Source organism: Alligator mississippiensis, chromosome 3, assembly GCF_030867095.1.
Source record: "Alligator mississippiensis isolate rAllMis1 chromosome 3, rAllMis1, whole genome shotgun sequence".
Classification (NCBI taxonomy): Eukaryota; Metazoa; Chordata; order Crocodylia; family Alligatoridae; genus Alligator; species Alligator mississippiensis.
This window is the reverse complement of record NC_081826.1, coordinates 263,935,957-263,961,181: the sequence shown is the minus strand read 5'-3', so window position 1 is coordinate 263,961,181 and position 25,225 is coordinate 263,935,957. Positions and strand designations below refer to the sequence as shown.

Sequence of the window (25,225 nt, the reverse complement as noted above, 5' to 3'; positions counted from 1 at the left end):
GTTTGTGTCCTTCATGACCTCAAAACTGGATTGCTTTGGTGCCCTGTAAGTCATATTCAGGGTATGATCTTTTGTGTTGAGGCAACTCTAGATAGTTTACCAACATACTAAAATGTGTATTAGCATCTTATTTAGCTTCAAATTGCATTCAAGGTGTTGATCCCGACTTAAAAAGCTGAATGTGGTTTGAGTCTTGGCTAGATCAGACTGTCTCCCTCTTTCTCCATGTCATAGCAAAGAGCTAGTTGAGCTGAAATGCAGCTTCAATTCCCAGGTGTTCATGCTAGTCAGTTCTCGGCTCTGAAACTAGTTATATTCTGTTCTGAAACAAGTATGACTTTAGGCCATAGTGTAAAACTCATCTACTTCCTTGAGTATTTGATTGAGAATTGAGAGGTAACTGAGTTTTTTTTTTTTTTTTCCTTTGGTTGGGAGGGATTAAGTAATTTAATGAAAATTTTATATTAATAAATTACTAATATGGCATATGTCCAAGAGTCATGAGGATATTGTAATTTTAAAGTGAAAGTGAAAACTAAGAATGAGGGTCTCCTTTCTCTTAATCTGTATGTTATGCTGTCTGATCATTGTCATGCTACGCTAACTTAGATGCAAAAGCATCTTTTCATAATGCTAAACCTAGATGCAACAAAACAACTAACTATTGTCTTTCATTCTAGGAGTACCTATTGTCTTTTCATTCTCTAACTGCAATAATGATAAACTAATACTTTTCACTTGTTTTTATTTTAAAGACTTTCTTAACTAAGATAAACATTTTAATGTTTGACAAAATTATTTATTATTACAACTGAAAGAACAGACGTCCTTTCCCATCACTGTGAAACAACGACTTCTCTATTTGCAGTATGTCTACTCTGTAGTTCTGTTTTGTTTTGGTTTAATTTTTTTTTTTTCTGAACTTTTTAAGTGCTGGGTTACTTGGAGTATGTATGCAGTGTACACTGGCATCTTTAGTTTTGTTCAAACTGGTAGTTTTAGTGCTGCCAGGGGCCTCCAGTCAGGATCTGTTTATTGTTGTGTTACTGGGTAAACAGGTATGAAAGGACTGTTTAATTTAATATTCTGTGATCTAATCTCAAGACAAGATGCAAAAAAATTGGATTAACAATCAAAGGAAACGGAGGGAAGGTGAAGGTAACAGGAATTACATAGATCAGTTTGCACTTCTACTTGGCTTCAAATGCTCTGTCTAACTAGATTTTTATTATGGCATCTGTCACTAGTATTGGAGCAACTACCCATTCCAAGGTAGTTTAATTAAAAGCTACAAATGAGTGATGTGATTGCTGAATGAGAGAAAGAGAGTTAAACATCAGTTGATGTGATTCTCATAGGCAGCTCTGTAGACATGTCCCTTGGGTTTGAAAGCAACAGAGATTCTGTGAACTGAACTGGGGAGGGCATTGCATGCATATGGCTTGCCATGAAACAAATTTTATGAAGGAGCTTTTGCTAAGGCAGATAATAGGGTAGTAAAAGCTGGCATCATTGATACAGGGAGGCCAAAGAGTCCAGTGTGCCAAGATTAAAAAAATTAAACAAAAAAGGTAAGTAGCAAGGGGGAGACCTGTGAAGGCCCTTGCAAGCCAGGACAAGATTTAACTTGATTTTGTGTTGAAGTGGAATTGGTAGGGGAAATCAAAGAAACGAGTGTGATGTGGTCAGATCTACTAGCCAGGGAGGCGATCTTAGTATCAGCACCTTGAATGAACTTAACAGGCAGAACAGTGTCAGAGGACAGTAGGCCTCAGTAGTGAAGACCAGGAATATAGGGACAAGACTCCTAGGAACATAAGGGAAATGTTAATGTCCAGAAATGTTAAGAGGGAGAAGACAGCAATACTTGGGTGTTGCTTTGTATGCTTCTGTAGGGAACAGGTATCAGTTCCCTACAGGGGGAACTTTAAAGGGGGGCACGTATGCTGACAAGTAGATTACCTGAGCACAGAAACATGGTCAGTACCAGAGTGTGAGACCTCTGGGGCTTCTCAAGGTTGTGCTTTTCTTTCTTTTTATTCAGTACTGCCCTAATCCCAATGCTGGTTAGGTAGCATTGGGCTATTCTGAAGTACAGATATTAATAATAAAAAAAACAAAACAACAAAACAAAAACCCTATTCTGCTTCTTGCACAGACTGTCTTATTGTTGATGATATAGTGCTAATGCAACCTGAACTGCCAATGATTTTTCTTGCTGGTTTAACTTATTCCAGACAGTCACCTACCCTTCTTCCAAGCAGTATCAGCTATACTGACAAACATGCAGTTTTGCCAGTACAGTTACATTTTCTAGTAAAGATTTTGGCTGGTAAAGCTATGTTGGTCATGAATCTTGTCCCAAACTGACTGAAAAAAGTTTGTAGGATACAAACTGATCATGGTTATAAAACAGAACATCAAATGTTGGCCCATACACAAAATTCATATTCCTCTTCAAGGGAATGGACTTCCTGGTTCATTGAAATACAGCAAACTAAAATTATAGGGCTATTAGTTTTTGGAAGACTTGAGTGGGTAGTTATTTGCTAGAAAAAATAAGTACTTCCCACTCTTGAATAAGCACAACTGACATGTCATTGTTACTTTCATAGTCTGATCTATTTGGAAAATTGCATATGGCTTATCTAATTTCTCCTGTAATGTCCAATTGGACATATGGTGTATTTCACTTGCTGTCATAAACCATGTAGTGACAGTCTTTCTAAACCCAATTAATATAAACCCAAGAGTTCTGAAGCAGCTCAAGATTGCATGTTTTTGATAGTGTTTTCAATTTCAACAAAGAAGGTTATCAGAACAGATGACTGGAGAGTATTTAATGCTTCTGTATTTTAAGGCTCTAGGAATGAATTGGAGATTTAAACCAGTATGGCTTATCTGGACATGGTAAATTTTAGTTGAAATCAAGCCATACATTTCTGGGATTTAATCCTAATGATTTGTACCATGGAAAATGTATGCATTACTAATATACTAGCATTCTTTGAATGTATAGAGCAGTGGAGGGGAGAATCAGTTAACATAACTTCCCTTCTTAGGTTTTTCACAGCAAGAAGTTATGATAAGAACTAAATCAGTGGGTGGTGGGCAAAGTATTGCCATGGACTAGAAATGTAGTAAAGAAAGACAGAAGGTATAGAAATAAATGGTCAATTTCCAATACTGCAACGGGGGGGGGGGGGGGGGGGTGTTAAGAGGTGTCTCAATGCCCCTCTCAACTCCCCTCCCCTCCCATCCTAAAATGTTTTGTATTAGGATTAATGCATATTTTTAATGAAATTGATTGGGGTGGGGGGCGGGAAAAGAGGGGAAGCAGTGAGTTGGCAAAAACTGCCAATGACATTTATTTAGGTTAATCGGAACTAGATAAGGCTTGAGTAAGTTCTGAAGCCTAACCAAGGGTAGATTCATGCACAACCCAGTAATGGATGAAATTCAGTGTTGATTTAATACAGAGTGCTGCATGTTAGCGGGCAAATTTTAAATTATTCTTTAATTTACAGGCTTCTAAATTAGCAGAATTGACTCTGCAAAAACCTGGACATCAGTTTGGACACTGCCGTGAACAGCTCTGTTCATTTGAGTATTGTGCTAAAGTACTTAAGTGGCCTGCTGTAAGGCATACAGACAAATTTACCCGCTCATTGTATTAATCTGTGGTTGGCCATTTGTGTAGAGCACTGTATTCAGGGCTGGGTTACCACATCTCAAAAGATAGTGTTGCTGTTCTATGAGATGGGAAGCATAAGAATAAGTGGGCATTTTAATTAAATTGAAAGGCTTATGATTCAAAACTGATAAAAGGAGGTATGTTACACATCACTCATAATTAGACTGGAACGCATTGCTGTGGAGTGCCTCTGATCTAGGAAGATCTAGGAGTGTCAAAAATCTGAGGAAAATTCAAAGAGGATGTTAACTGCTCTATAGCAAGATTACCCGGTTATTGTAAATATAGAAAGTTTTCGAAGATCTGGTGAATAACTTAAGTTCCTAGGTTTATTCTGTGTTTTTTAAAAAAAAACAAAAACATTTAAAATGAAGCTTAATCTAGATCTGCCTAATGTGAGGTTTCTTGTATCTTCTGAAATGTCTGTTATCTATTCATTCTGATATGAATAGAGATGGGCTGCAATATAGCTATGAAGTTGTGTACTGTTCAGCAGGCACTGTGTGCTACCCAAAGATCAGAAGTTTACTGAAAAGATTTATGGGCAAGTTTGAAGCATTTGGGGGATTTAAAGCATAGTATCATATGAATTATTAATTTAATAATCTGTGTTGGTTTATATAATTCAAATGGTGTTTTGAAAAGTAATTTGAACTACACCAAGGTTATAAAAGTTAATTACCACACTGTTATGAGTCAATAAGTACGCTGCATCCCTGCACTTGGGCCAGTACAATACTGATTAACACAAGCTCTTTATGTGCAATTTTCTTTCCACATCTTCCTCCCCTCATCTCCCTGTCTCCTTCCCCTCTGGCTTTCCCCTCTGAAGCAGAGATCAGATGATACTTTAATGAGATTTAACATTTACAGTTTTATTTATATTTTTTTATAAATGTAATTGTGTGAATGAAGAGCCAGGTACGAAGATTACTTCTAACGAATGATTTGCAAAGGTTTTGCTCAAGATTAGAAAAGCTATTAGAATTCAGACAAGGGGAGGAGAGAAGGTATACATTTTAAAAATCAGCCTAGTATATATATTTCAATCAAATATAGCAGTCGATTGTTCCCAAGTAGTCTGCACTGTAGGCTTCCTTTTTTCCTTTTCCAGAATCTAAGTATCTCAATCATTTGTACATATAATTTGAAAAGCAAGTCAGAGCTTCATATTTTATTGAAATAGTATTATTCTTTTGGGTTGAAGTTTTCCCCCACTTAACCCACATTCAAGGTGGAATTTAATATAAAAGGTGTAAACAAAACAGTAATATGATGAAAAAAAATAAATGGTGTTTTACAGTATATGTTTTTTAGAAATCTATGACCATTTTAGGTGCTGTTTCTGCCTGGAAGTTGAAAATAGGTTTATTTTTTTTAACAGGTAATTTGTCCTGGGCTTAATGCTCCCTTGAGAGAAGCATCTTTTTTTCAAAGTTAGTTCTTTAAGTGACATTGCATTTCCATTTTCAAAAACTGCTAATGTCTTTCTGCTTTGATTAGGAAAATTGCAGAAAATTAGAATGCTCGTACAATATGACAAATTCTTGTCCATACCTTATACTGAACGTGAAGGGTATTTGTAATGCAGTCAATAATCTGATAGATAACCTAATGAAGCCCGAGGTATGGAGAGAATTAATATGGGAGTGTCTATAAGATGACGCCATTTAATTACAGGTTTTTATATTTCGTATAATTACATGGTGCTTTTCACTTTCAAAATTCAAACGTGAACTAATTAGTCATCACAGTACCCCTTTGAAACACACAAGTAATATTTATCCCCAATTTACAAATAGGGAAAAGGAGTTGGTGTTTGTACTGGAATTAAATTAAGAAATTTTTGTGGGTTTGTTTTTTAATCTTTATCTGTTACTCATTGGACAAAGGAAGTGGCACTCAATTTAATTTTGAAAAGTACCAGTTGTGAAAGGCCAAGAAAAAATACTCTCTTTATCCATAAAACAAGTATGGCGTTGGTAGTGGCAGTTCAGACTTTCCAAAATGGCATTGCCACTGTGCCCTACACCTAACTGGGAAGGACTTTTAATTGTGAAAAGATGCATTAGACTAGACTAAGGGAGTTTGCCGTCCTGCTGTGGATAGCCCTGTCCAGCGGAGGCTGGGGAGTCTTATTCTGCAGCAGGCCATGCCTCTTTCTGACGGTTACCCCCAACTTTGATAGATGGGTGGGCCAGGTGAGTAGTTCCACGGGTTGTTTTACACCCTTAGGTAGACTTACTCGGATGCTGATCCTGAGGGCCACTGGTTAAGACTAAAAACTGCATCTATAGAGACATCCTCTTGTCTGACAGATACTAAAATAAACAAATGAATTTTATTTCTTTAGAAACAAGACTACATAAGAAATCTGAACATACTGAGCATAACATATAACTGTTTTCTGAGTGGAGCATCCCCACATTGGAGGAAAGCTCTATGAGCCATGTCTGAGAGTGTGGACTTTTAACTGCTGCCTTTGTCGGCCTTCATTATTAGAATACATGGTAGCTCTCTTACCTTGCTGCCAAGAATGGGTCCGGTGTCTCAGTGCCATGGGGAAAACTGTTTCAGAAGGCTGTTAGAAGTACCAGAATAGCAGGACTGTAGTTGTGTTAGTATGGTCCTCTACCTGATGTCACTGTTCAAATGATGGAATGTTGTTATTGAAGAATCAGCAATAACCATGTTGAAAATTGGTCTTGTACAGGCTGACCAATACATTTTTGATTTAAAAAACAAAAAAAAAACAACAGCAACAAAAAACCAAACCAAAAACAAAAGAAACCCAAATATACAGAGGCTTAGGTAGATGGATCTTTTTCTGCTGCTTAAATGTAAGCAAAAGTATCTACAAATACAAATTGAAAATAAAGCTTTTTGGGTAATAGCATGTTTAAGCTAAAATAGACAGACTTTTTTATAAGTATTTTTAAAATAGCTAATTATTTCACAGGTCATGTATGTTTTGAAGCAATGAAATATTTAAACTATTATTTGCAAAGAGATACTACAGAGTTGGGTTTGTATAACAGCTGTGCTGCCTGTTCTGCCTGATTTCCCTTTTTATCTAGTTTTCTGCAACTGAAGACCTATAGACATGTGTTACATGTAGCTGACTGAATTTGTAACCCCATTTTAAAGTTAAGAATAGAGAGAAGTCGAGTAAAGAAGATAGATATTCATTTGTTTGTTTTCATTATATCTTGGGCTCCGTTTCTTTTCAGAGAAGCTGCATATTTATATAGCTTCCCGTGGAAGTCAGCAGGAATTGGATACAAATATTTGGGGCATTCCTTTCTTTCTCAATTTTTTCCTTTAAAAAAAAAAACAAAAAAACGGCAGTCTTAAGATCTGAAGTGGAAGATGGTGAGAACCTCCCTGATCTCTCAGATGCTGTCTTCCTTAGCTACTGGCAGCTGAATACAAGATACCTTTCTGGCCTTCCAACTTTGTGTTATGACTGGCTGGAGAAGGAGAAATTTCACCAGATTTTCCAACATGTATGCTTTAGCTACATGGCAGTGTTAGAATGGGGCAAAAAATGAATGATTAAATCCATAGAATCTAAGTGGCAATTCTTATTTTTTTTCCTGAATTTTTAACAATCTAGATAACTTTTTAAATGACATTTTTTAAAATCTCACCATCTCTTATTACAAGACACTTAGGCTTTGTATAGATTAGGATTCAGTGTTAGGACAGTTGGCTCATGTTACCCAACTCAATCTCTTATACCATCTAGAACTCTAATTGAGATTAAACATTTGTTTTTCAGAATGGTCTGAATTGATTAAGTTAAAATTTTAACTCGGTTAGCTGGAGCACACTATTGTATAGCTGCTTTGTCTTTGATTAGCATTCTAGAAGGGGTTAATCAGATTACATTACTTAACCCAAGCATCATGTCTTTAAAGCTACAGTCTAAACAGGGACCTGAACGTGCAGTTTAATTGTAGGCTTGTCACCACAGTATCAGCTTGAGTTGTAACTCTTAGTGTTGCCTCTAACCTAAGTTCTTCACACAGTACCTTGCTTCAAGGGTGGTGGTGCTTTTAACTTGAGCTGGCTGGCTATGAGGAATCTAGACTAAAACTTGACTTAGCACAAGTAATCAGCTGTCAAAATATTTCACCCTTCTGAGTTCCCTTGCTCGGCTGTTCTATTGTTGTTTCTCAGCATGGCTGCTCTCCTTTAACTAAGTGACCGCAAAATGAGCTTGGGGAGTTTGTCAAAAATATTCCGAGCAAAGTTAACCTAACAGTGTCAGGTATTTCTGTTCCTGTTATGCCCAAGCAACCCTGAGCCTCTTCAGAGTGGCAGGGTTATCAATCTAATAAATAAAATGAGTTCATTTGAGAGAAAATAACATGAGTTAATTTTGTGGTGAAGGCATAGGCTATGTTAAAAATGCTTCTTAATCATCAGGTTCATTCCCTGCATAGTTTTAACTGCTTATTTTAGTGAAAAAAATTGCTTCCATTTTCTTTGAAGTTCTATGTTTTGTTCTTTACTCCTGGTTTGCCATACAGAGTTAGGAGGAATAAAGCTGCTGTTTGCTCTTGTCTAGTAATGGACTCTTTGCAACACTATTGAAGATATTGGGATTGCATAGAACTCACTGAAGGCATTATTAGGTGGCAGTAGTTGCAGAGATGCCACAGGATTTCTTGTGTTGATGACTTCCTTATAAGGAAAAAACCTGGCTTGGCTCTAGGACCTCAAGCTGAATTTGTGGTCTTGACAAGGAAAATATCATTGCAACTGAAAAATGCTGTTGATTTCACTTGGATCATTAATGTGGGACCCCATAATGCTATTCTATTAAAATAGGGTCACAATTTACACATTTCAAACCTAGTCTTGTTTCAGGTATCATGTACTATATTTTATATAAACTGACCAAAAATGAAAAACAATGGCAGACTACTACAACCATTTTTAATGGTAAAACATCTTGCAACTAAATGTTGTTTTTAATTTTGTTACAAGTGTTGGTTCCTTATTTCCACACACTGTCCTTGGAGTATTGAGAAATAGCTTAACTTAAAGTATATTTTTAAATGTATGGTAGTAAATGAGTCATCCACAACAGGAGAGAACTTGAATTCAGCCAGCTCCTCAGTGCTGCTGAGCTTCCTCTGCTTGATTTTTTTTTTTTTTTTTTTTCCCATTAACCTGTGACCTTTATTTAAAACATAATGATGTTTTTCTTGCTGTTTGTAGGTGCTCCAGACCCAACAGCAGGTGCTAGCATAGATGATGAAAACTGCTGGCACTTGGATGAAGAACAGGTCCAGGAACAGGTTAAACTCTTCCTTTCCCAGGGTGGATACCATGGATCAGGGAAGCAGCTCAATTTGCTTTTTGCAAAGGTAGGACTTGTGTTTGAATATTCCTAAACTGTCTTCCTTCTAGTTTCTTTTAGGTAGTCCAAATGTGATTGGCTGCTTAGTCAAACTGTAGTTAACTATAAATTAAGTTAAACCATAGGAACATGAAAGCCAGACTGATTATAAATACTTTTCACATAGTGCAGACTAGTTTGCTCAAAGTCAGTTTGCTTATTTGCTGCAAGAAAGTGAAATAGCATCTCAGCCTTCACCAACCCACCTCCCTTCAGGGTTCTGGAAACCTGTTCATTGCTCTTGTAGATTATAACATCTGTGGGTTACTTGTTAAAAATTGTCATGAAGAAAAATTGCAGTGAGATATTAAGTGATCTAAAATCAGTCTTACTGCTGCAGTGCAGATACTTCCTATGGTTCTCCCATAGCCTGCGATTGGTTCCCCAGAACATCCTTTACTTGTATTGGGTCAGTGTTGTTCCCAGGTTAATACTATAGTTTTGTAACTGTTTTGTTGCAGGTGTGGCTGTCTCTACTCAGTGCCTCTGAGAGAACTGGGAGTGAGCTGGGGGAGCAGAGAAAGGGTAGTTCCAGGGAAGATTGAGTAGAGTCCAAGGAAGGACAGAGGGACTGGTAGTGGAATAAAGACTGTTTGGAGTTGGGCAGTCCAGTGTACTGTTTGGGATGTCTGCACTCTGACCATAATTTTAATAGTTTAGATATATCTGCTTTAAAGGAAAGGACTAAATAAAATGCATTTAACCTCAAACTTTCGTACATTTTCAAATATGTCTTAAGGGACTTATTTTTCCTAGGTGCGAGAGATGTTAAAGATGAGAGACTCTAATGGAGCTCGCATGTTGACGCTGATAACAGAACAGTTCATGGCTGACCCTCGGCTGTCACTTTGGAGGCAACAAGGAACTGCAATGACTGACAAGTATCGGCAGCTCTGGGATGAATTGGGTAAATGCACAGAATGAAAATAACCTGGAATGTGTATATGTATGCATACATAAAATGAAGAAGCCATTGAATAGTTAAAGTGGTGGGGAGGTAGATGCAGGCTTATAGTGGTACTGATTAAAAAACAAGAGCTGGAGTTGCCTTCCCTGCAAGCTTAATTGCTCTGTTGCAGGGAATGTAAATGGTGTGAATTTCTTTCCTAATAAAAAGAAAAAAAGTCAGGAGTACCAAGGATGAGTATAGAGGAACAGAAAAGCACCTGGGGTTAAAATCCAGAAAGCTAGAACGTAAAATGAGGTTACAACTACCAGGGGACATAAAAGGTTCTCCAAATACCACATTTACTCAGATACCATAGGCACCTTCTCCCCCAAAAAATCAGCTCTCCAAAATGGTCAGGTGTTTCTTAAGCAGGGAAGCTGATTTCTGCACTGGGATTGTAGCATTGGGATGCTAAAATATGGCAGCCATGTGCTGTGCTTCTCCCAGCCCAGGAGGGATGGGTACAGTGCATCCTTCAGGGTCACGGTTAATTTTATTCTTGTCACAGTTGCTGCTGAATTATCCGTAGCTTTTGTCTGAGCAGCCAAAAACTGCTATCAATTCTGCAGTTTTATATTTGTCACAGCTACTGCCATTCTGAGGCTGCAGCTAGAGACTGAGTGACACAGAGTTGCCTTGGCCCCTCCTGCCTGGGGCCAGCGTTCAGCCATGTTGAGCCTATGCCGTGGAAAAATCTTCTTTTCTTTATTCTAGCTTCTCAAACAAGGTGTGTGTCTTATTTGTGGGAGGTTGGGGGTGGGGAGTAGGGGTGGTATGTGCTAAAATACAGGTATATTAGAAAGAAAAGTGTTTCTATTACTTAACAAGGGAGTAATGCAAATAGCATGGTATAGGAAGAATGAAGTATTTGATGCCATCTTTGCTTCAGTTTTTATCAAGAAAGTTAATTGGTCCAAATACTTAACACCAAACTAAGAAAAGAACAGGTTAAAAATATTGATAATGTAGATGCATTCAAGTTGGCAGACTTTGCTGTGGTTTCACCCAGAAGTACTTGAGGCAGTCTCTAAACTAATGGTTGTCAAGCTGTTTGCTGTAGTGGGCCACACTTGCAGCTCTCAGTGTGTTGTGGGTTGTGGCACCCACACAGCTTACTTGCAGTGTATTCATTTAAGGATTTCTTAACAGGATGTCACATAGGCTGCAGCAGTGTGCTGGTTGGGCCACATGCGGGCCATGGGTTGAGAACCACTGCTCTAAACCCTTAGTAATTTATTTTAGGAGCTTTTGAAGGACTGGGTACATCCAAGATTATTGGACAAGGGCAGACCTAGCATCTGTCTTTACAAAGGGGAAAAGAGAGCACAGAGAATTGTAGACTTTAATTCTTGAAGCCCAACAAGATGCTGGAACAGGTGACTAAACAATTTGTTTTTAAGCAGCTAGAGAATAATAGTGACATGGAACAGCCAGCATGAATTTGTCAAGAACAGAGGGTATCAAAACAATATAATATTCCTTCTGTTACAGGATGACTTGGCTAGTGGGGGAAGCAGGTAGATGTGATATCTTGGCTTCAGTAAGGCTTGTGTGACAGGGTCATAAGCAAACTAGAAAAATATGATCTGGATTAGGGCTGTCCAGCTGGTGGCCACAGGCCACCTGTGCCATGTGATAGACTACATTGCAACTCCTGGGCTCCCATCTGGCTTCACCTGCCCATATCACTCCAGCTGCAACAGGGCTCCCCATCTCTCTTGCAGCTTCCATGTTCTGTATCTACCCCAGGAAGTGTGGCACTGCAAGATGCTCAAGGTGGGGTGTGCGCACATGGATGTACACTGCTGGGGAGGGAGAAGGCGAGACATGTCCCTGCAGGGTTGTTGCAGTACTGGGTGGAGGTGTGTTGCAATGGGAAGGGAGCCTCTGTGTGGCATGTATCCTTCAGCTGCTTAGATGTTAGACGCCCCTGATCTAGATGAAGTCCATGTAAGGTTTTTGTGTAGCTATCTTATAAACTGCACTCAAAGTACTTAATGGTTTGCTGTCAGACTAGGAAGGTGCTTCAAGGGGGATTCTGAAAAAATTCTTTCTAGGCCCATTTCTAGTGGATATTTTGATTACTAATTTTGGATGATTTAATAAAGAATACACTTAAAATCTGCAGCTGTTATAACCCCATCCCTCAACAGAGAGGCAGTTGCAAGTACTGAAAAGGAAAAGAGCAGCATTTAAAACAAGTTTGATAAATCTGAGAGAGTCTGAAATCAGCAAGATGAAATTCAGTAAACATAAGTGGAAGGCACTATGCTTGCGAATGAAGCATTGCATACTTAAATACAAAATGGGGAGCAATTGGGTAGACAGCAGTAGTGCAGGACAGGCTGTGGTGGTTATAGCGGACCACAAACTGATTCAGTGTAATAAAGCTGCAAAAAGGCAAATCTTTCTGGGATGTATTGGCACAAATATTACAAGTAAGGCACAGGAGGGAATTGTTTATTTGGTGCTGAGGCCTCAGCTGGAATAGAGTGCCTGTTAGGGACTGCAACTTTTAGAAAGATGTCTAATGCACTTCAGTGAGTGCAGAGGACAGTAGCAAGAATAAGAGGCTTTGAAAAAAATTGCCCTATGAGGAAAAGTAGAAGGAATTGGGAGTTAGTGTAGGGAAAAAATGATGGAGGAGATGTAGTAAAACTTGTCCAATGTTTTTAATAGAAAAAAGTTTCCAGTATGTGCTGGTGGGCAAAGACAAGTAGTAACTGGTTTAATTTGTTGGGAAGAGGAGTTAGGTTGCATATTTGGATGGAAAGATGTCTGCCTATAAGGGAAATCTGTAATGTAATAGCTACATGGGGAGGTTGTTGCATTTAGTCCTTTAGAGGCTTGTAAGAGCAGGTTAGGCAGATATGTGTCAAAGATTCTCGGTATACATATTCTGACTCGGTGCATGGGGTGGGCTAGGTGGCCTTTTGAAGTCCTTTCTAATATAGATCTGTGACTTGGGTTCTTTGACCTTGAGATGATGGGGAAACAAAGCATCTTTTGCTGAAGAAAAGAGTTCATCAAGAAAAAATCTGTGTAAAATTACAGGGTCACATCTCTTGTTGCTGGTGTGAGTTCAGCTGGCATGTGGAGGGGAGGGGCGGAAAAGTTGGCTCTATCTATCCATGACCCTATAATAAGCAAATTTACCAGGTACTGCCAGGAAACCTCTGTGTTGTTGCTGAGTCGTCTAAGCAGGCTGTTATCTCTTCATTGTTTTATCAGTTGCTTATCTACAGTTTCTCCTGTAGATATGAAGATGGGGGCAGCAGCATCTTTCTGCAGTACAGCACCAGAAAGCCTGCTTAAAGTAATTTTGACTGAACAAAGGTGACAATCTTATTTTGGCTGGACAGAATGTAGGAGGTGCCCCACACAGGAGGTAGAAATGTCAAGTCATTCCTTTGCTCAGCCAATAAATTTTCTCATCTGAAACAAGCCCAGTAGTCCAATCCTGAATTTTGCTTGAGCCCTTCAGTCCTGATCTGCACTTAATTTGCTAATTTTCACCAATGATATTGAAGTGTACAACGTAAAAAGGAGTGAGCCCTGCTGATTGAGTTAGGTCTGTCCTCTACCTGCAGCACCAGATGGACAGGGTGATAAATAAGGCTTCTCTGGTTTCTTAGGTGATGTTCCCCACCCCCACAAATAAATGGTGTTCTCTCCACCAATGCTTAAAATATTCTCTAACAGTTTGTAACTGACCAGAAATAGTACCCCTCTCAAATCTGGCTACTAACTACCAACTTGTCTTCAGTAAGATTTTAACTTGATTTCAGCTCATTTAAATGTAAGAATGCACCTTTTTTCCAAGTGGAGACCCAGCCTGAGAGAGAGACATGAGCATGTAAGGAGAAGCAGGTGTTAGGAAAGCCATAAAAAAAAAATGATGATCCCAGGAGTGAAGTGCAGGATAATACTGAGAATTGACTATCTCCTTTGGCCAGCAGTGACAAGGGGCAACTTGTACAGATGCTAAGGGGTTAATAGGTTTTATTGTGCCTCCTAAAATAAAAAGGTGGTGGGGACATGATTCCTCCTTTATACTTATTTAATTTGGGTTACTAGCAGTAACATTCTAGGAACTGTAATATTCCTTGAGCCTATCTACTCAGAACAGATGCAAAAAGTTAATCTGCTTTGACCACAGTAGCTACAAAATAGATTTTTTCTTTAACTATATAAAGAAAACACTTCCAGCATCAGCAGTGATATGGATGTCTGTTTAGAAAATAGATATAACATGTTAATTGAGCTCTCCCTTACTTTTAAAGATCATATAACCTTTTTCGCTTTGTCGCTGTGAAATGTTAACATATGTAGAGTCTAAGTATGGGCTCTGTTCTAATAAAGCAAAGCTTACTTTTAATATGCATCCTGCCAACCATTAGGCATATGGACATTTTTGTCAGCTTCATTTTGGCATATGTTTTAAAGCATATGGTAATAACTTTTAAGTTTAATTCCTTGCCTGGGTCACTTGAGTAATGAGCCTTTCATTAAAACATTAATAATGCTTTCTGCATTGCAGTGGGTCCTGGAAGGGTAATTATAAGGGTAACCTGGATTGGGATGAAGGCCTGCTTCTGCTCCCATTTGAAGTTTATGATGAACCTATTTCAGTAGAATTAGAATCAGGCCTAGAGCATTTGGAGATGTTGAAACTAGTCAACTTTTCATATCCTGACGTAATGAGTTCAAGCTAGTCCTCCCCTAAAGTGTCAGTGCAATGTACTAGAGTGGTTATGTAAGTAATTTACAGTCTGAAGTTTTAAATAGGTGTGTTTTAATTGCTTCTGAATGAAGGGATAGTTAGACTAGAAGTCATTTTTACATCAAATTCTTCTATTCTTGTTCCCCTTTCTCCCTCAAACAAAAGAGGAAAAAAACATGCTAAAAATAAAAGCTACTTTGAAGTCTTCAGTATTTCTAAAATATGTTGCATTAGGGAGGTCAGGATTATGGTTGTAGGTCAAAATTACAAATGTAAAATTATGGTGCAACTTATTTATTTTTGGTGATGCTGAAAACATTGGTAATAGCGCCTGAAGTGACTTTTGAATGAACCATCATTCTTAAATTCCATCAACACATCTAACTTACAGCAGTGATAAATGGTTACATTTTTCAAAGTTCAGAGCTGGAATTTTTCACGTTAATACTGTGTAAATGGTGTTTCAGTGGGTAAATTCCAAGTGCTGTGGATTTTTTTTAAGTTTGACTACTGAACAAAACTGCAGTACTGCAGCTTGATTGTATGATTATATTATATAAATCCCTTTTGTCCACTATTTAATAAATTGCCTAAATAAAATAAAGAATGTAGAAGTGCAGAGTAAATACTTACTTGCCTTTTGCACTGATTTCTCTGGTTTCAAGAGAAGGTAGGTCAAGCTTCTTTCTGCTCTGTAAAAATATCTGTACAAGCATACATGACTTTAGCAATAGTTCTGTAATAGTCACTCATCCAAAATGAAGTAAAAGTTGCTTTAGGACAACAAATGTGAAAAGATTTTCTTTCTTAATAAAAGGGGGAAAGTTGACTTTGCACCAGTGCAGAGATCATGGTTGCTGCAAGGCTGTCCTTTGGAATTAAATGCTGAGCACTGCCAGATGCCAGACATTGCGAAGAGGCTGAGTTTTGTTGGCAAATGGGATCTGCAAGTTAATTGGTGTTTTCTGCAGGCTTCTGGCTGTGAAATGAAATTGGAAGCCCTTTAGCCACATGGATAATACAGGACCTGAATACAAATGTCACATGTCACCATCAGGGCCCACTGTGAAACAATAGTGTTCCCACTCGAACACTATGCCATTACAGATCATTTAAATATGGGGATTACATTTAAACTAAAAGCCCCATTTGCCTTTTACTGCAATTTAAATGTCCTCTTAGCAAAAGCTAAGTGACAAATTAAATGAAAAAAGTGCCCACATTTTTAAAGCTGTAATGCAAAACAACCTTTTATTGCTTCTCATGTGCCACGAATGAATCATTATACTTGTCAACCCTAAACCAAGCCATAATTGGAGCAGCTACTGTTATCAAAGTGGGGCCACTCTTGTGACAGCTTAATAAAGCTGAAACTGTTAAATTAAATCCCAGATGCTTAATCTGATGAAAGCAGTCAAGTAGAAGAATCTAAGACAAGTATCTACTGTTTGGTGGAGTGATGGAGCCCAACAGCTTTGTCAACACTTAGATTACAGGATCAAATGTATTTTTTGTGTTCTACCATTTTTCATACCTTTCCATCCTCTTGCCTGCCTTTACAAGAAAGAACCTTTATGTAATTTGTATGTTTCAAAACAAACATTTCTAGAAGATGTTTTCCCTTTTTTGATATTTAAAACTTATGTCTGGTTTTTTTTTTTCATTTGGTTGTTTGAACCGCCCCCCCCCCCCCCAAAAAAAAAAAACATCTGAAGTAGAAGAGTTTCCTATCAAAAGAAAGAGAGCTTCCTCTGTAAGCCCAACCCTGAAGAGGACAATCAAGAGAGAGCTTTTTAGATGGGGCAATGGACATTGTCAATCAACCAAGATGTTGAGGTTTATTCTCACGTAGATTGGTCTTTGCCCATATTGTAGTCTGGATCCTTGAGGTACCAAATACTCTCAACTCTCAGGAGAAAGTACAAGTGCTCTGTACCTCATAAGAGCTGCTTGCAGCATTGTGCTGCATCAGTTCCACCTACCTAGCTCAACTACTTCAGACTGGCTAATACAAATAAACCTAGATTACTTTTGTGGTGTCTTGAAGAGACCTGTTTAAAATATTGGGGCCTTCCTGAGAGATTTCTTTCCATATCAGTCGTATCTTCTGGAAATCTTGCTTCTGATCATGTCTCTTGTGTAGCAAGGACTAATCCTGTCCCATTGCCTAATAGCCCCATTGGCTATTAAATTGATTTTTATTCAGCTAAGATTACTTTGTCTTTAAAAATAAAGCTATTTTATTTCTGATATTTTTAGTTGCATTAAATTGTATTGTTATGAACTTTTTGCAGGTAATACTGTTCTAGGGGTAGGTGGGAGTTGCAAGCACTGTGGGGAACAGGGCTGGAATTCAACAGACAAATTGTAAAGAGTGAAATAAATAGGGTACAATTCGGTAAAATGCAAAGTACTTTACTTAGGCAGGAGTAATCAGCTGCAAAAATACAAAATGGAGAATGTTTAACTAGGTTGCAGTTCTACAGAAGAGCCATCTGAAGGAGATACTGAATCAGAAACTGAACAGAAGTCATTGGTGTCTGACTGTTGTGGGGAAAAAAATCCATATATTGAGGATATTCAAATAGGCATATTGTGTGTAGGACAGAAAATAATGCTTCCACTTTATTCAGCAATGGGAAGGCATCAGCTGGAGCACTGTCTTCAAAAAAGGTGTGGGGCAGTCAGAGTCCAGATAAGAGCAAAAAGTCAAAGGTCTAGAAAACATGACCTATGAGGAAAGATTGAAAGATTGGGTTTTAGTCTAGAAAAGAGAAGACTGAAGAGAACAGCATGAAAGAGGGCAGTATGAAAGCAGTCTTTAAATATAAAATTGTACTGTGAAGAATAAAGTTATGAATTTCTCCAGGTACCCGAAGGAGATGGTATGAGAAACAATAGGATTTAAATTCTAATGAGCGAAAGTATAGACATCAAGAAAATCTAACTGTAGAGGTGATCTATTCCAACGTTCAGCTAGGCAGGTTGCAGATTCACCCTCATTGAGGGTTTTCTAAGAACACGCTGCACAAACGTCTGTGCTGATATGATTGATCCTGTGATGAGGCAGAGGGATGAACCAGAACATTTCTCAAGGTTCCTTCCAGCCCCGTCATCTTTGGTTCTGTGATTGTTAGTGTTCCTTTAGCAGCATTCTGGACCATCTCAGTGCATTACATTACGTTTTCATAGTAGTTCATAACTTGATGATAAAATATTGTACAAAATTCGGGTTGTGGGAGGAAGTGCATTTTTCTCCTGAATGCTTACTTTTTCAGTAGGCAGACAAGGTTCTTTGGGTAAATTTAATATCTTTTGTTAGACCAACTTTTTCAGTAGATTTTATGCTCACAAAGGACCATTAGATGTGGTAATTTAAATAAGATTTAATTATTATTTTACCACAGGGAAACTTTTTTTTTTTTTTTTTTGTGCCTAATAATGTTTTCTCAACTCAAAAACTACTTTAATTTTTTTCTGAGCAAGCCTTTGTATACTCTTCTAGGGCATATCAAGTCAGATTCTTTAAACATAGCTAAATACAGCCTAGAGAGTATAGAGCCATCTTCTTTTTCTTTTCAGTGCATTTAAAAGAAAAATGCAGGAAAAATGATGTTATGGGACATGCCTACTGTTCCAAAGAAATGTGACCTCTATTCTATACTTCAAAAAGACATGAAAGTAATTTGCTCCACTCTAAGAAAGACATCTTTCTGATACCAGATTTGGCAGCCTCTTTAATGAATAAGAATTGCCACCACTAAACATTTATTCTAATTTTTGTATGTTAACAGACCGTTTTTGTTTTTTTTGTTTGTTTGTTTGTGCAGCTGCATAGTTTAAAATAATCAACTTGATCCTTTCTAGGATACTGAATGCTGCAGACAGTTTTCCTCCCCCACCATATTCACAGTATTTTATAATGGTATAGATATAGGTCATCATTTTCAAACTCAAGTTCCAAATTTAATTCGTAGATTCATAGATGTTAGGGTCAGGAGGGATCTCAATAGGTCATTGAGTCTGACCCCCTGCCCTGGGTAGGAAAGAGTGCTGGGGTCAGATGACCCCAGCTAGGTGCTTGTCCAGTCTCTTGAAGACCCCCAGGGTAGGGGAGAGCACCGCCTCCCTTGGAAGCCTATTCCAGATTCTGGCAACCCTTACTGCGAAGAAGTTCTTTCTAATGTCCGACTTAAATCTGCTCTCCATCACGTTGTGGCCATTGCTCCTAGTTACTCCAGGGGGTGCCCTAGTAAATAGTGTCTCCTATTCTCTGCTGCCCTCCCCTGATGAATTTATAGGCAACCACAAGATCACCTCTCAGCCTTCTCTTGTGAAGGATTGCCTGGTTTTATATTTAGATGCCAGTTAAAAGCAGCTGTATTTAAAGGCCCTGCATGTCAGAATCTCCTATTCATCCTTCTTTCTGTTAAAATCAATGAAAGTTGCAAGTACATATCACCTTTCCAAAATAAGGCTGCTTTTAGATTGGCTCCCTAAATACTGATTAACCTATTAAATTTAGGCACTCAGGGCACCAATACACAAATGCAGAGGCTACTCCGACGCACTGGGATTCCAGTGCGTTAGAGAAGACTCAATCAAGTCTGCTGGAGCATGGCAATTGCTGTGCTCCAGCAGCCTCCTATGTCTGTGTATCAGTGTCCCTTCGCTTAAAAATGGTGGTGGGGGCATTTTATCTGAAGCTCCTCAGATCAATGGAAATCATGATTTAAATCACTGTTCAGGAAGCTTGATTTAATCATTGTTTTCTACAAAAAGTGCATTCTTGTTGTTTGTCCTTTATTCATTTAACTTCTTGAAACTTTGCAGTTTTAGAGAAAGATAAGAGCTTGACTGTGTACACCAGGCTTGTCTAACATGCGGCCTGCCAAGCCACTTTATCTGGGCGGCGGCAGTGCAGGGCCGGCCTGCAGGCCGCAGCCAGCAGTGAGGGGAGGGGAGCTGCTTACCCCCATGGGGCCCGGGGCAGTGGCCCTGCGCGGGAGGCCAAACAGCGGCCACTGGCACTGCCGGCCTGCACCTGTCTCTTCACCTGCCTGCTTCAAGCCAGCCCCGCTGCCTTGCCCTGCCCCACAGCAAGGCGGTGCCTGTTCCCCCGGCCAGTTTCCCCCCAGGCGCTGTGGCTCTGAGCCTGGCCACCCATGCGTGAGGTCCCGAGGGGGCTGCTTCTCATGTGCTGCTGGGGACGGGAGGAGGAGCCCAGCTGGGTCTGCACCAGCCAGCAGAAGCGGCAGTGGAGCTGTGTGCTGCTCAGGACACGACAAGCCTGCACCGGTCAGTCCCGAGTGGCACACGGCTCCGCTGCTGCTGCTTCTGGCCAATGCAGACCTGGCCGGCCTCCTCCTGTCTCCAGCAGCACATGGGAAACTGGCATCACCTGCATGCTGCTTTTCCTGGATGGTGCCGACCTGGTTCTGCCCAGTCGGGTCCTGCAACACCATGTCAATCCAGGCATGGCAGTGGCAGGCCGGGTGGGCCCCAGGTTAACCCCGGCCTGGCCCCGCGGCTTCTCCAGCACCAGGTCAACCTGGTTGTAGCCAAGCGGCTCCTGGCAGTACCATGTCAACCTGGGCATGCCTGCCATGTCAACCAGGACCATGTCAACCCCTGCACCTTCATTGGTGTCAAAGGTCACGTGACATCACTTCCTGATATGATGCCACTTCCTGTGACGTCTTTGAATACGGCTCGCCGGCCCACTGGGTTTCATAGATTTCATAGACATTAGGGCTGGAAGGGACCTCGGAAGATCATCGAGTCCAGCCCCCTGCCCAAAGGGCAGGACGTCAGCTGGGGTCATAGGATCCCAGCAAGATAAGCATCCAGTTTCATCTTGAAGGTGTTCAATGAAGGCGCTTGAACAACCTCCGGTGGCAGGCTGTTCCAGACCTTGGGGGCTCGGACAGTAAAGAAATTCTTCCTTATGTCCAGCCTGAAACGGTCTTGTAGTAGTTTGTGACCATTCGTCCTCGTCTTCCCTTGGGGCGCTCTGGTGAACAAACGTTCCCCTAGATACTGGTGGTCACCCCTGATAAACTTGTAGGTGGCCATCAGATCACCCCTGAGCCTGCGCTTTTCCAGGCTAAAGAGCCCCAGGGCTCTAGCCTGTCATCGTAGGGTCTGCTTCCCTGACCTCTGATCATGCGCGTGGCTCTTCTCTGGACTCTCTCAAGCTTCTCCACATCCTTTTTGAATTGTGGAGCCCAAAACTGGACGCAGTACTCCAGCTGCGGCCTCACTAAGGCCGAGTACAGGGGGAGGATGACGTCCCGGGATTTGCTTGAAAAGCATCTATGGATGCAAGCCAGCGTTTTGGTCGCTTTACTAGCCGCAGCATCGCATTGCAGGCTCATGTTCATCTTGTGGTCAATGATGACCCCCAAGTCTCTTTTCTTCCATAGTGCTAACCAACATAGCACTGCCGAGCCTATAAGGATGCTGCGGGGTTTTTTTCCCAAGGTGGAGAACCTTGCATTTATCGGCGTTGAACACCATCAGATTCTCATCCGCCCACTTGCTGAGCCTGTCCAGGTCAGCCTGGATCATCCGCCTGTCTTCTGGTGTGGATGCTTTGCCCCAAAGTTTGGTGTCATCGGCGAACTTGGCCAGTCCGCTTCCGACTCCAGTGTCCACATCGTTAATGAAGATGTTGAACAGTATGGGTCCAAGGACAGAGCCCTGGGGGACACCACTGGTCACAGGACACCACGATGAGTGACTTCCATCAATTACTACCCTCTGGGTCCGACCCCGGAGCCAATTTTCCAGCCAGTGGATCGTGGGGGACCCAAGGGGACAATTGGCCAGTTTCTCCAAGAGACGATCATGGGACACCAGATCGAAGGCTTTTTTGAAGTCAGGATATATGACATCAATCTCATCTCCCTTGTCCAGGTGATAGGTCACCTGGTCGTAGAAGGAAATGAGATTGGTCAAGCAAGACCTACCCGCAACAAACCCGTGCTGGCTATCCCTTAAGATCTTGGCGTCGGCCAGTCGATTAAGGATGGCCTCCTTAATAAACTTTTCGAAGATCTTCCCCGGGATAGAAGTCAGGCTGATGGGCCTATAGTTAACCGGATCCACTTTCCTCCCTTTCTTGAAGATAGGCACCACATTGGCCTTCTTCCAGTCTTCGGGCAGTACACCAGAGCGCCAAGAGTTTTCAAAGATCCGCGCTAGAGGCTGGGCTATGATGCTCACCAGCTCCTTGAGTACCCTGGGGTGAAGTTTGTCAGGGCCGGCTGACTTGAAGGTATCCAGCTTCTCAAGATGTTCCTTCAGAAAGTCAGCATTAATGGAGGGCAGGGGATCACCCTCACCCGGACTTCCTGGCCCTGTAGCGGGCACGGGCGTCCCATGGGGCTGATGAAAGACGGACGCAAAGTACCTATTTAATAGGTTGGCTTTTTCCTGGGTGTCAGTTGTCAGTTGCCCCATCTGGTTCAGCAGGGGTCCAGTGTTGCCCCTGCTTTTCCTTCGGCTCCCCACATATCTGAAAGAGGACTTTTTATTATCCTTGATGCTCAAAGCTAGTTGGAGTTCAGTTGCAGCCTTGGCTTTCCTGGTCTGCTCCCTACAGGACCGGACCAGTGCAGAATAATCCTCCTTGGAGGTGACTCCCATCCTCCATCCTTTGTAGGCCTTTCTTTTTAGCCTCAGGAGGTCTGCTAGGTCCCTGGAGAGCCAGGGGGGCTGCTGTGCCCTCTTGCTGCCTTTCCTCCGAGATGGAATAGACTTAGTTTGTGCATGGAGGATCGCTCCCTTGAGGAGCAACCACTCTTCTTGAACTCCCCTCTCCCTGTGGTCACAGTCCCTTAGGGCCTCACTGACAAGCCTCCTGAGCTTGTCAAAGTCGGCTTTCCTGAAGTCAAGGACTTGCGTGTTGCTGACTGACTTGCCAGCTTTTCGGCGGATGGTGAAGGTGATCAGCTCGTGGTCGCTGTCACCCAGCTTCCCATTGATCACTAGGTCACCGACTAGGTCCTCCCCAGTAGCCAGCACCAGGTCGAGCAGCACTTTGCCTCTCGTTGGCCCATAGACTTCTTGAGTCAGGTAGAGGTCATCCACGCACGAGAGGAAGCTCTGCGACCGCTCAGATTTTGCTGAGCGATCCTCCCACGAGATGTCTGGGTAATTGAAGTCACCCATGACAACCATGGTCCTGGAGCAAGCTGCCTCAGCCAGTTCCTGGGCAAACTCCTGGTCTAGCTCAGGACTTTGGGTGGGAGGTCTGTAGTAGACTCCCACCATTGTGTCCCCTGTGCCGTGTTCCCCACGGATTTTAACCCAGAGGGTCTCCAGCCATCCACCTTGGTCGCCAATATCGGCTTGCAGGGACACATAGCTTTCCTTAACATAGAGAGCTACACCCCCGCCCCTTTTTCTCTACACGATCCCTCCTGTACAGGGTATAGCCATCTATCCCCGTGGTCCAGTCATGGGTGGAGTCCCACCAGGTCTCCGTTATCCCTATGACATCGTAATTGTTTGCACTGAGCAGGAGGATGAGCTCCTCCTGCTTATTCCCCAGGCTCCTGGCATTAGTGTACAGGCAGGCAAGTGCCCCCTGGGGGGCTCCTTCCTTGCCCACAGATTTTACCAGGGCTGGGGCTGGGGTGGGCTCCCTTGAGTGCCAGCCGTGATCCGCTGGTTTTGCAAGGATTGCTCAGTGGGCCAGCAGTGGCGGTAGTCCCCCCCATCCCCCAGCGGGCTTAGTTTAAAGCCCGGTGGAGCAGGTCAGCCAGTCTGGCTGAGAAGAGCCTCCTCCCTAGGGGAGAGAGGTGGAGACCATCTTTTCCCAGCAGCTCGCTGCCTCTCTCGCCAAAGAGCGGGCTGTGGTCATGAAAGCCAAAGCCTTCCTGACGACACCAGCGCCGCAGTCTTTGGTTGACCACATAGATCCTCCTGTCCCTTCTCAGCCCATAGCCTGAGACTGGGAGGATTGACGAGAACACCACCTGTGCCCCCAGACCCTTAAGCCCCGCTCCCAAATCCCTGTAGCGCCTCATGACCTGGCTGGGAGTGCTCCGAGCCGTGTCATTGGTGCCCACATGAATAAGGAGCATGGGATAGTGGTCTGTGGGTTTGAGGAGCTTGGGGATCCTCTCCGCAATGTCCCGGATGCGGGCCCCTGGGAAGCAGCAGACTTGCCGGGCTAAGGGGTCGGGGTGGCAGATTGGCCCCTCCGCCCCCCTCAGGAGGGAGTCTCCCACAACAAACACCTTACGTTTTGTCTTGGGGAGAGCAGGGGCGGGAGTTGCAGTTAGGCCCATGTTGCCTGTGGGGGCCGGCAACTCAGCAGGGTCTGCTGGGGCAGCAAGAGGTGCGTACCTGTTGCTCAGTTCTGGCGGGGGAGGGGCCTGGTGCGGCGGGCCTTAGGGCCCTTGACCACCTTGGTCCATGCCCCTGGCTGGACACAGCAGGAGGTCCCAGAGTCCTCCTCTGGCCTGGAGGGAGACTGTGATCTACCCTCTGCCTCCTGGGGGAGAAGGGCCTGGCAGTAGGAGTCTGCTCCCCATTTTCACCCCCCTCCCCCGGCTCCTAGCATGTGCACACACCCTTTTTGTAGCTATATCAGATGTTTATACATTGTTATTCCTCTGACTAGAACCAAAGAAAGAGAAAATTTGATGCTATGTGTTTAAATTTCTTTGAAAATCGATTTTAAAATAACTTTGAATTCCTAAAGAATCGTACTGATTTCCTTGTACATTTTCAGAAAATTTGCCCTGTACTCAAAGTAAATGCCTTAAATTGAGGAGGATGTCCAGTATTTCTATTTGCTTTACTCAGGTTTAGGGTTCACTATTGTTAACTAAGTCAAGTACTTCAAATCAAGTGAAGAATTTTAACTGACTAAATTTGTAGTTGACCTATTGTTACATGGGGCATAGGTCTTCCTATTTTTAAATATTGGAGTAATAGTACACTGTGTTCTAGTCTTCTGATACTACTTCCAATAAATACTAGTGAGAGGTTATATTCCTAATGTTCTGGGGTGAACATTGCAGGGATAGTTTTTGAGTGATTTCTTTTTTCTTTTTTTGTTTTAGTTTCTCTCTTGTTGATTGGGTAGCGTAGATGCTGCAGTCCTAGCCAATGATAGAGAAACCTTGTGTCTAGCTTTTGTGCTAACAATTCAAGAAAGGTAATGAGATACAAGAGAGAGCTTCTGGAGAAGAACCACAAGAACGATCGATTGAGAATTGGAATCATATAGTGAGATTCAAATATTCAAAGAGAAGATTAAGGGGTGACTTAATCAGTCTAGAAGTACCTGCACAGTAACAGGATTTGATAGAGGACTCTTCAGTCTAGCAAGCTAAAGAATAACAAGAGTCAGTGGCTGAAAGTGGAAACTAGACAAACTTAGACTAGAAAAAAGGTGCAAATTTTAAAGTGGGGGTAGTTACCTGGGGCAGC

General features: G+C 41.7%; 1 protein-coding gene across 4 annotated transcripts in view; it reads left to right on the top strand.

Annotated features, from left to right (window-relative positions):
* The window catches only part of ZSWIM6 (zinc finger SWIM-type containing 6), a 159,407-nt gene that overhangs the window by 79,492 nt on the left and 54,690 nt on the right, over window positions 1-25,225 (top strand). For all 4 annotated transcript variants that reach the window (XM_059725150.1, XM_059725151.1, XM_059725152.1 and 1 more), the window contains exons 3-4: window positions 8,924-9,072; window positions 9,861-10,011. In XM_059725150.1, the coding sequence (XP_059581133.1) occupies window positions 8,924-9,072; window positions 9,861-10,011 (300 nt within the window). The remainder of the gene's footprint in view (window positions 1-8,923; window positions 9,073-9,860; window positions 10,012-25,225) is intronic.